This window comes from Alosa alosa, chromosome 18 (assembly GCF_017589495.1).
Source record: "Alosa alosa isolate M-15738 ecotype Scorff River chromosome 18, AALO_Geno_1.1, whole genome shotgun sequence".
Taxonomy (NCBI): domain Eukaryota; kingdom Metazoa; phylum Chordata; class Actinopteri; order Clupeiformes; family Clupeidae; genus Alosa; species Alosa alosa.
The window spans coordinates 6,841,530-6,854,275 of record NC_063206.1 but is presented as its reverse complement, the minus strand read 5'-3'; the positions used below and the strand labels follow the sequence as shown (position 1 = coordinate 6,854,275).

Below are 12,746 nucleotides of genomic sequence, written 5' to 3'. Positions count from 1 at the left end.
ATAAACTGGGTGCTTTGTAAGACATATTGTTATAATAAATGATGTATTACACATAATACACATAATTCCTACTTTTCCTAAAAGTTCAGTTTTAAGGAAGTTCCGTTCAGTGTGTTGTTGTTTATTTGTCACCTAAAACTTCAGTTATGAGACTGAAGAACAGAAGCTATAATATATAATAATTACAGTGAGCTATTTACTCGACTTATTTTAGTTTTAATATTCTATTTTTAGTTAAATATTTGACTTTTATTTCTTACAGATTGTCACTTAGATTTTGCTTAACCTCGGACATAAGCAGTTATATTTGGCAGACAGTAACAGACTCTCAGCTTAGCAGATAATTGCCACTAAACAAAGTGCCAAGGCCTATAAGCCCATATGACTTTAGATTAGTTTTGTCAAATATATTATAATTACTACTATTACTATTATTAATGATTACTTCTCTTTTGATAGAACTTGTATTTTTATTATAATCATCAATGCTGTATTCCAGACAGTCTGATTTAAAATAGAAAATAGTATCTCCTAATTAACTGAGCCATATTGTCACAGTTGTTTGGTTGTGAGTAAAGTATTGCAGCATGGACCTCTAAGAAAGAATCACTGTTTTAAAATCCTTTATCATTCACTATGTGAGAACTAAACCTGAGGCTACACAAAATGCCACTAATGAAGGTGTACATATAGAATGAGAAATAATTGGCACATTTGACAGACTGCTAAAAAATATATATAAAATGTAAAAATAAAGAGGCTCTTAGGCCTTGGGAGAATGCAGCAGATTTTAGGGGGAATTAGGAGGGTGTGCTGGATAAAGAAAAGAGGTAAAAAGCGTGAATGGGAGAGCGGGTAGCTGACTGGAAGACTGGAAGAGGAGGATGAAGAGGAGCAGGAGGAGGAGGAGGAGGTAACAGCCTGGGCAGTATTAGCGCATCGCGTTGCGTCAACTGGGTGCTGGCGCACCCCCTGCGCTGGCGCTAATCTCCCACGAATGTCAGCGTGCCGCCACCACCACCGCACCGCGTCCGCCTCGTCCTGCTCACGGCATCGCCCACTCCCCGCCAGACTCGCTCCTCCCGCTCCGCCACAATCTGGAGCGACATCTGCGCACGCCTAGTCTTGCGTGATGTGCTGCCGTGGCGACCAGCTGCTGCGGAGCTTGTGAGCGCTCGGGGAGAAAAATATATATATCGATAGAGAGATAAAAATAAAAAAATACAGAAAAAGGAGAAGAAAAAACAATAGATGAGAATGTGAAAAAGGGAAGAAAAAAAGGCTTTGGGATAGAATGTGAGATCTCCCATTTAAAGAAAAGAAGTGAATGGAGGGAGAGAAGAAGGAGAGATATGAACAGAGGAGAAGAAAGGAGAGATATGAACAGAGGAGAAGAAAGGAGAGATATGAACAGAGGAGAAGAAAGGAGAGATATGAACAGAGGAGAAGAAAGGAGAGATATGAACAGAGGAGAAAAGAAAGGAGAGATATGAACAAAGGAGAAAAAAGGAGAGAGAAGAAAGGAGAGATATGAACAGAGGAGAAGAAAGGAGAGATATGAACAGAGGAGAAAAAAGGAGAGATATGAACAGAGGAGAAGAATGAGAAGAGATGGAGGGAAAGAGGAGATAAGAGAGAGAAGAAAATAGAGCAAAATGAAGATATGATGAAGAGAGGAGAGGAGGTCGGAGTGGAGGAGAGAAGATCAGGGAGGAGGAGAGAAGGTGGGAGTGCAGGAGAAGAGGTGAGGGTGGAGGAGAGGAGGTGAGGGTGCAGGAGGTGGGAGGGCAGGAGAAGTGCAGGAGGGTTAGGGAAGAGGAGGTAGGTGAGGGAGGAGGAGAGGAGGTGGGAGTGCAGGAGAGGAGGTGAGGGAGGAGGTGGGAGTGTAGGAGAAGAGGTCAGGGTGGAGGAGAGGTCTGACAGGAGAAGAGGAGGTGAGGGTGGAGGAGAGGAGGTGAGGGTAGAGGAGAGGAGGTGAGGTTGGGGTGGGAAGGGGGTTTGGTAGTAATTGAGAGGAGTGAGGTGAGAGACAGGACAGGTGGTGTGTGTCTAACCAGAATACACAGGGTGTGCATTCCTATGACCATGTGTGTGTGTGTGTGTGTGTGTGTGCGCGTGATGGGAATAGAGCTGGCAGAATTAAAAGGGAGGACCTTGCATCTATACCTGCCTACAGAGATTTGACCTATCTACGTCAGAAAGTGTGTGTGTGTGTACCTGTGTGTTTATGCGTAGGTTCTGTGTGTGTGTGTGTGTACCTGTGTGTTTATGCGTAGGTTCTGTGTGTGTGTGTGAGTGTGTGTGTGGACCTGTGTGTTTATGCGTAGGTTCTGCGTGTGTGTGAGTGTGTGTGTATGTATGTGGACCTGTGTGTTTATGCGTAGGTTCTGCGTGTGTGTGTGTGTGTGTGTGTGTGTCGACCTGTGTGTTTATGTGTAGGTTCTGCGTGTGTGTGTGTGTGTGTGTGTGTGTGTGTACCTGTGTGTTTATACGTAGGTTCTGCATCTCTTGGGCCAGCTCTTGTCTCTCCTGCATCAGCTGGTTCTGTTTCCCCAGGAGCTCCATCACCTGCTGGGCGCTGGACTGACAGTGCTGATCCAACTGCTGCAGCCTACACACACACACACACACACACACACACACACACACACACACACACACACAGAGAGAGAACAGATTAGGACAGTAAAAGAAACAAACACACAAGATCACTTGAGTTGGACTTTTGTATATGGACAGGGAATAAACAATAGCGTTAAGAATTCTGTCATATGAATAATTAATTTAATATTATTTGTTAATAGAAGTTTGTCTTTCATGTGAATTCATTATGGAGAACATTAAAATGGCAAAACAACAAAGACAAACAACAACAGTTCCTTCAAACAACACCCACGTGTAAATAAATGTACATGTAAATAAAATTACACTAATGACTAGTCTGTGTGTATGCACACCTACAAAATCAGTATTCCTTAAAATCCACACAAAGTTTTAACAATAATCTGTTCATTAAGAGCCAAGTTTGCCTTTGGCTGGGGATTCAGAATGTAATAACACTCTTATATGATTTGCTTGCCAAGTAAAAAAAAAAAAAAAAAAATTTGAAAAGATTCTATGGTTCACTTTAACACCCACACACACACGTGTACACACACACACACATACAGAGCTCTTGCTCTTAGACAACAAATGTTCGTTGTGTGTTGTTTTAACCTACATTTTGTAATGATTTGAAATGTCCAATTTTCTCACTCAGAGAGAGATGGAGAAAGAGAGAGAGAGAAAGAGAAAGAGAGAGAGAGAGAGAGAGAGAGAGAGAGAGAGAGAGAGAGAGAGAGAGAGAGAGAGAGAGCGCAACAAAGCCTGCATACTACAGCATGACTGCCCTAGATTACCCATCATGCTCAGGGGCAGACAGTCAGGCCAGGGCGGGAGGAGGACCAGAGAGAGAGAAAAAGGATCTGCACGCCCCACTGAGACCAGGGGATAGAGAGATGAGGAGAGAGAGAGAGAGAGAGAGAGAGAGAGAGAGAGAGAGAGAGAGAGAGAGAGAGAGAGAGAGATGGGATGAAGAACGAAAGACAGAGAAAAAGAAAGATAAAGATCTAGAGTGGGAAGAACGATAGGCAAAGACAGACAAGACAAACAAACATAAAGTGGAGACATAAAGCAACCACAGACAGGGGGATGAATAGAGAAGTGAAAAAGAATAGAAACAGCACAGAGACTGGATTATGTGGTGGATTATGCTATAACAGATTTAGATCACAACCAAATAAATTATTTCACAGTAATGCCACAGTTGCCTCTGTCAGATCACTGCCACATTATAATTAGCTTAAAGAAAAATTCCAGTATAGAACATCAAAACCTATGAGTACACTACACCCACTTCCAGTTCAATACAAATGGAGCGATGACAGACTAGAGCAATACACATCCCAGTCAAATTGCATCGAGGTCGAAAACATGATCTACTCCTTCCTGTTCACCAAATTTAAAAAGTCTGAAGATAACATCAATGTAGCCACCAAAACATTAACAACAATATTTTCCACAATAGCCAAAAATCTTTAAAAAGACAAGGAATAGTTAATAGCAAGAAAAAAAAAAAAAAATGGTTTGACAAAGACTGTCTATTACTAAGAAAAGAATTATGATCTTGTTCAAACCAAAAACACAGAGAACCAGCAAATCAGGAACTTCAAATAAAATATCATAACACCCTACAAAAATACAAATCACTTCTAAAAGCATAAAAAAGCCAATCACATACATAACCAGTTAGTAGAAATTGATGATGTTTAGATCAAAAACACTTTTGGGACCTGTGGAAAAACCTTAACAACCCCAAAAGAAAAATTGTATCCCAATAGCAAATGGACAAACATGGGTTGACCATTTTGAAAATTTATACAAAAGAGATGAACTAAACCTGGCACAACAAAAACTAACAAACCATTTAAAAACACTTGAAAAAACACAAAAAGATAAATTAAATGAATTAGACTCAGCTATAACATTATCTGAATTGAACACTAAAATAAAAAACTGAAAAATAGAAAATCATGCGGCACTGATGGAATTTATAATGAAATGTTGAAACATAGCACCCCCAAAATTAAACAAGTAATCCTGAAACTATTTAATTTAATATTATCCTCAGGCCACTTTCCTGACCAATGGAAAATTAGTCAGATCACCCCCATATACAAAAATGGTGACAAATTTAACCCAAACAATTATAGAGGCATATCACAAGGCAGCAATTTAGGTAAATTATTCTGTGGTATAATCAATAACGAATTTCAAACTTAATAAAAAAAACAATATATTAAGCCCCTCTCAAATTGGTTTCATACAAAAAAAATAGAACAACAGATCATATTTATACTTTACAGACACTGATACAAAGAAAAGCGTTACAAAGGTCAAAACGGAAAAAATATATGGATGCTTTGTGGATTTCAGCAAAGCCTTGACTCCGTTTGGCATGAAGGTCTCTTGCTAAAAACTACTTGATTGTGAAATTGGTGGTAAAACATATAACATCATTAAAGACATGTATGAAAACATCAAATGTTGTGTAAAATAAATAACAAACAAACTGATTACTTTCCTCAAACAAAAGGAGTGAGGCAGGGCTGTTGCCTGAGTCCTACATTATTTAACATTTATATCAATGAATTAGCTAATAAAATTCAAAATTCATCCTCGCCTGGTCTCAATCTTTTTGGGAAAAGAAATCAAATGCCTGCTTGCATAGATGATCTTCTCCTGCTATAGTCAGCGGCACAGGGACTACAAAGAGAGCCTTTTCTTTTTGAGCGAATATAGCATAACTTGGGCCCTTCCAATCAATATGGAAAAAAAAAAATAATGACTTTCCAAAAAAACATTGAACATAAATAAATATAATTTTACCATTGGTGGGAAAACAACTAGAACAAGTAAGAAAATACAACTACTTAGGACTGACCATTTCTTCATCAGGGCAATTTGATAACGCAATCAAAGACCTATCCGAAAAGCACGCAAAACATACTACATGTTAAGAAAATCTCTATTTCAATATAATCCTTCCATCAAATTATGGAAAAGATCTTTGATTCCTTAGTAAAGCCAATATTACTATAATGGGGCGAAATTTGGGGTATAAAATATAAAGACAATTTCAAACATGGGACAAAAAGCCAAACCGAATTATTACATTTGGAATTCTGTAAAATATTCTAGGTTTAAACAGATTATTGTACCTAATCTAGGCTGCAGAGCTGAGCTTGGAAGATTTCCCCTCCTTGTAGACATACAAAAAGACAACCAAATTCTGGCATCATCTTCAGACTAGCAATTCAGAGCAATATCACCACACTGCTGCCCAGCTGAGGAGTGAACACCCAGAGAGTGACCCCTTAAACTTCATAATACAAAAACACAACCTGAAAACTGCAGCTCAAGTATTGTTTCAGTAGCAAAAGAAGTAGAGAACACAGCAAAACAAAACTACATTAACGTGGAAATGCAAAATCGAACAAGTAAAATAAGCTACACTGCTACAGAACTATTCAAATTGATTACAAATTGGCACCATATTTAAATGAAATTAAAACCATCGTCATAGAAAACTCCTGTCAAAGTATCGACTGAGTGATCATTCCTTGCAATAGAAAAGGGTAGACACCGTAAAAACCTGGATAGCTCGTGAAGATCGAATATGTAAATTTTATCACACGGGAGTAGTAGAGGGACTAATGCCACTTCCTCACAGAATGTCCCAATTATCAACACTTAAGAGCTATATTCTACTCACAAATTGAAATCAATTTGTTCCGGCTTTATGACTGCCACCAATGAACAAAACTACTATTCCTCCTGGGAGAAATAGGATAAATGTGCCCACTTAGCCTACTAACATTTACAGTCCTGCCACATTTTAAGAGAAAACTTCACATAGAAAAAAGTACATACAGTATATAGTTTTTTGTTAAATAGTTTTATATAGACTATTGTATAAGTTTCCTTTAAATTTAGATTTAAGAATGCATGTTTAAGTTTCTTTAAACATGGTTTTGTTATTATTTTTTTTTAAATATAATTTTTTCTTTCTTTAGTTTAGATAAGTTTCCTTTTTTGACCCCCTTAAAACAAATATTGTATATGTTTGTATTGTCATGTTACTGCTTTTGGCAACACTATTTTCTGAGGTCATGCCAATAAAGCACATTTGGTTGTTGGTTGAGAGGAGAGGGCAGGAGAGGGAGGGAGAGGAGAGAGAGAGGAGAGAGACAGGAGAGAGAGGGAGAGAGAGGAGAGAGAGACAGGAGAGAGAGGAGAGAGAGGAGAGAGAGGAGAGAGACAGGAGAGAGAGAGGAGAGAGACAGGAGAGACAGGAGAGAGAGGAGAGAGAGAGGAGAGAGACAGGAGAGAGGAGAGAGGGAGGGAGACAGGAGAGAGAGGAGAGAGACAGGAGAGGGCAGGATAGGGAGAGAGGAGAGGGGAGAGGATAGAGATAGGAGATAGGAGAGAGAGAGGCGGAGAGAGAGGAGAGAGAGGAGAGACAGAGACAGGAGAGGAGAGGAGAGACAGGGAGAGAGAGGAGAGGAGAGAGAGGGAGAGAGAGAGAGAGGAGAGAGAGAGGAGAGAGAGACAGGAGAGAGGAGAGAGAGAGGAGAGAGAGAGGAGAGAGAGAGGAGAGAGTAACAGAGAATGAAGTTAAAAGTAAGGGACAGGAGAGCGAAAAGACAGAGAAAGGAGGACAGACGGAGTGAGGGAGAGCAAAAAGGAAAGAGAGGGAGAAGATAGAAAGAGAGAGAGGGAGGGATAGAGCCTCTAGCTGTTGCTGGAGGAGAGGCAGATGCCCTGGCCCTCCTGGTTGGGCAGGACCGTCTGTGCAGTGGGGACAGAGAGGGGGAGCACCAGCTCTTCTCTCTCCTCTCTCTCTTCCTTTCTTTTCTTTTTATCTCCACTTATTTATTCTACAGCTCTCTCCTGATTCCATTCCTTCCTTCTTTCTTTCTTTCTTTCTTCCTTCCTTCTTTATTTCTTTCTTTCTTTCTCTTCTGCCTCCTGGTTCTGGTGTTCTAGTCATTCTTTCTTCCTCCCTCTCTCTGTCTCTCCATCATTTTCAGCTCTCACCTGTCTCATTTCTCATTTCTTTACTTCTTCTCTACATCCCTCTCTCTCTACCCCCCCCATTCTTTTCTCAGTCACACAAACTTGGTATACACTCCACAGCATGTTCATTTAGTTTGACCACTGAGGACATATGAGGTGGACACCAGGACGACAGAAAACAAACACAAACACACACACACACACACACACACAGACACACACACACACACACACACACACACACACACACACACACACACATCTCTCTTTCCCTGGTCCTCCCTCTCTCATGCTTCATTCCACTAACATCTCTCCATCTCTCTCTCCTTCCCTCTCTCTCTCTCTCTTTCTCTCCCTCTCTCTGTACTCTGGGGTCAGATGGCTGTAGAGGCCAGCTTGTCCTGGGCTCAGGCCCTGCTGTGCTGGTGACTGGAGCGGCTGCTGCCTCCTCCTCCTCTCCTCCTCTTCCTCTCCTCCTCCCCCTCTCTCTCGTCTTCCCTCCTTCCTCCAGTCAGTCCAGAGGAGAGTTGGCACAGAAAGGCCCAGCGTCTGCGTCAGTCCCACTCCGCGCCCCCACACTGCACAGCAGGGGGACACACACATTGGACTCTCTCTCACACACACACAAATGACTAGATAGGCACATATAGATGCATTCAAGTGCCCACAATCATTCAAGACATGACACATGACAAACACACACACACACACACACACACACACACACACACACACACACACACACACACACACACACACACACGCAGACACAAGTGTTGGTTGTTCCATGTGGGGAGTTGTAAGTGTGGAGTGTGTTAAAATCACGGCTCCCTGTAGGGTTGCAAGACTCGAGTTCTGTTCCCCATACAGCCTGTTCTCATCACTAACACATACAAGTTTCTTTTCTTCCACTTCACGATTGTCTTGCTGCAGTTTATCCATGAATCACTCACTACAGGATTTTCATTTCTCAAAGAATAACGCTCAAATGGACATGACAGAAACTTTACAGACATATCACAGCATAACAGCTTCATAATGGTACTATAATTAAAATGTACGTCACATCTATATCATAGTGCATACCATACAGTCCATACCCATACAACCTACACATGTATCGTGACTGTAATATAAATGCTTTATTGAAGGTGATGTAGTATAGCTGCTTCTGCACACAGTCTTTTCCAGTTCAGCTAAAAGACATACATGTTTTAAAAAAATATATATATATGAAATATATACACCCAATATATGATATGTAAGAGATAATGGAGTCCAGAAGGAAATGCACATTCGAGGTGGTAAAATGGCCCCGACGCGTCAGCTGTAAACCGAACGCCGCGGAGTCCATTATTACACTGTTGCCACTTGCGTTGGGTTCATTTCCTGTTATAATTTAAACGTTTTAATCGCTAAAACATAAAAATTAATATAAAATAAAAATAACATATAGTACATATAGTGAAATACTGAGGTTTGGTCTACATAGCCTCTCACTATGAACCCTGTACAGGTGCCCACAAAACACACACACACACACAGGGCTCTGGCTCAACAGCATGTGAAGCACCTGTACACACACACACACACACACACACACACACACACACACACACACACACACACACACACACACACACACACACACACACAAATGGGCAGTGTGGCAGCTGCAGTGTCGTGCCAGGCCAACTCGAGAGGAGGACCTGTGGACAGCTGCTTGGGCCAAAAGCAACACTCCAATGTCAAGGATACCAAATCCCATAAGCGGGTTGTGTAATTCCAGCACTAATGCCTCACCTCAGTCGTCCCGCACGCACGCACGCACACACACACACACACACACACACACACGCTGCACCTCTGGAGCGCAGCTCTTTACCTTAACCTGTTACACAAGCCCGCTGGCCTTAATCTCACACCTGTGACACACACACACACACATCCCTCTCCCACACAGAGAGAGACATGCTACCTGCTGCACCTCTGGAATGCAGCTCTCTACCTTAACCTGTTACACACACCCACTGTCCAAACACACAACCAGACGTCTCCTCTCTCTCACACACACACACACACACACACATCCTTTTCATATAGCCAAACTGCTTCCACACACACACACTTCCCTCCAACATGGTGCTCTGATGGCAGCCGTCGGTGTATGTGTGTGTGTGTGTGTGTATGCATGTTTATGTTAAACCTCACAAAAGGAGGTATATTTGCATCTTCACAATAACTTCAAGGTCATACAAGTAATGGGGGTTAATGTTCCAGGTGTGTGTGTTTATGTGTGTATGTTTCAGTGTGTCAGTATGTAAGTGTGTGTTTGTGTGCGTGTGTATGTTTGAGTGTGTCAGTGATGTGTGTGTTTGTGTTTGTGTGTGTGTGTGTGTGTGTGTGTGTGTGTGTTTGACACTCTTCTCCGTGGGTGGGTGATTAAATCACTAGCCTGTCCAGCGGCTAAGGCTGCAAATCCAATAACTGCCCTAAATTCACTGGCATGGCTCTTAATTAGGTTTTTAATGCAGCTTAGCGCTATGCTGTGCCTCTCTCTCTCTCTCTCTCTCCATTATTCTCTCATCTTCTATCTCTCTCTCTCTCTCAACCTCTCCCTCTCTCCTATCCTCTCTCTCTCTCTCAACCTCTCCCTCTCCCTCTCTCCTAACCTCTCTCTCTCTCTCTCTCTCTCTCTCTCTCTCTCTTTCTCACTCACTTTCCCCTCTCTCTCTCTCTCTCTCTCTCTCTCTCTCTCTCTCTCTCTATCTCTCTCTCTCTCTCTACCTCACTGCCCTCTACCTCACTCTCCTCTCTCTCACTCTAGCCCTCTCCCTCCTTCCTTCCATTTCTTTCTCTCTCCCCCACCTCTCTCTCCCTCCTTCTCTCCCTTTCTCTCTCCCTTTCTCTCTCCCTTTCTCTCTCCTTTCTCTCTCCCTTTCTCTCTCCCTTTCTCTCTCCCTTTCTCTCTCCCCTTTCTCTCTCCCTCCTTCTCTCCGTGTCCAGAGTGGGGTGCAGGGCCGCTGTAAGCTGCTGTCCAGGCTCCGTCCGGCACAGGCTGGCTGTGGCTCTGCTGCTGGGAGAGGGGAACAGGGCATTGTGGGCCGGGAGAGGGGAGCAGTGCATTGTGGGCCGGGAGAGGGGAGCAGTGCATTGTGGGTCGGGAGAGGGGGGCAAGGCATTGTGGGCTGGGAAAGGGGAGCAGTGCATTGTGGGCCGGGAGAGGGGAGCAGTGTTCTGGGCCGGCCGCAGGCTGCTGGTCCTCCTCCGCTTTCCTGCTGACCTGGTGAAAGGACACCATCTGCTGGGCTCCCAGCAAACGCAAACATACACACATACACACATCTGCATTTAGAGAGATGCAAAAAGCACACACACAAATCGACCGTGCGCACACACACACGCCAAGAGTAACACATACACACACCCACAAATATGTACTAAATGTACTAAATATGTACACGCGTGGCGTGGCTACACAATAAAACGGAGAAGACGCGTGTGAGAGCGCTAACAGCTAAGAGCGTCCCGTGGGGCGACTGACTCGCAGGGAGACAGAGAAGACGCGTGTGAGAAGTCGGAGAGGAACAGCACAGAGGATGTGTCTGATGAAAACAACAACATCTGGACCTGCCACCACGTCTGATTATTGATTTGTCTCTCACCGTCTTAATTACCACAAAGACACACACACACACACAAACACACACACACACACACACAGCTGCATCAGAAACCTGTTATAGCCCAGAGCTGAGTTGGATACTTCCAGATGATTACATTTGTTTTGGTAAGAGCTGGGACAAATCTGTGGGGGGCTGGGATTGGCGGCTCTTACGGCTCTCTGCAAAATGATGTGTGTATGAGAGTGTGAGTGTGTTTGCGTGTGTGAGTGAGTGTGCGTGTGTGTTGCCTAAAGCCATTGCGTATTCCAGAGAGTAGCCTTCCCTCCCTCCACCTGAGGAGCCAGAGGAGGACATACAACTACAACATTTGCATATGTGTACACACACACACACACACACAAGGAAAACCATGCTGATGTTTTGCCACAGCCTCTGGGCGTGTGGAACTGGCTCAGCCATGGTCCCTCTCTAACACACACACACACACACACACACACACACACACACACACACACACACACACACACACACACACACACACACACACACCTTCTCTGTGTACCTGCTCTGGGATGGTGTGGGCCTGAGGGTTAAGCGTTAGAGCCGGCAATGGCACACAATGACAATTACACAAAGTTAGTGAGTTAGTTAACCACTGCATCACTGGCGAAGAAAGCTCAGCGCCGCCTGTACTTCCTGCGGAAACTCAGGCGAGCAAGTGCTCAACTAGCCATCATGACCACATTCTACCGAGGCACCATTGAGAGCATCCTCTCCAGCTGTATCGCTGTGTGGGGCGGAAGCTGCACTGAATACAACAGGAAAGCCCTGCAGCGCATAGTGAACACAGCTGGAAGGATTATTGGTGCTTCACTCCCCTCCCTGAAGGACATTTACACCTCCCACCTCACCCGCAAGGCGACCAAAATTGTGAGTGATGCAAGTCACCCCGCTCACAATTTGTTTGATCTACTGCCCTCTGGGAAGAGGTACAGAAGCCTGCACTCCAGCACCACCAGACTCACCAACAGCTTCATACACCAGGCTGTTAGGATGCTGAACTCTCTCCCCCCTCTCCCCCCTCCACCCTCAGCTACATAACATCCTGGACTTTGGACCCACAATGGCTACCTTGCACTACTCCACTTGTACACTTGCACACTTTGCAACTTGTTGTTGTTGTCCTGTTGTCCTGAAAACACTTCTGAACACACTTCTGCTGCTCTTACATAACTTGCACCACTATGCCACTTGCATACTTAGGTCAAACAGAACTACCTCAGCCATTTATTGGCCTGACTTTTGCACTATTATATTGACTGTCTACTGTATGCACAATTGCACAATTTCAACCCAAATTTGCTGCTCTTATTTCTTCATTGTATGTGCCTTCTTATTTACTTTTTATATTGTTTACTTGAATGTTATGTTTGTCTGAGGACCTAATTGGTAAAATATGTCTTGTCTCCACCGTGGGATAGTGGGAAACGTAATTTCGATCTC

The 12,746-nt window shown here is 43.4% G+C and overlaps 1 protein-coding gene across 2 annotated transcripts in view; it reads right to left on the bottom strand.

Annotated features, from left to right (window-relative positions):
- sdccag8 (SHH signaling and ciliogenesis regulator sdccag8) overlaps positions 1–12,746 on the bottom strand; it is an 80,831-nt gene that overhangs the window by 648 nt on the left and 67,437 nt on the right. For both annotated transcript variants that reach the window (XM_048270167.1, XM_048270169.1), the window contains exon 17: positions 2,479–2,611. In XM_048270167.1, coding sequence (XP_048126124.1) covers positions 2,479–2,611 — 133 coding nt within the window. The remainder of the gene's footprint in view (positions 1–2,478; positions 2,612–12,746) is intronic.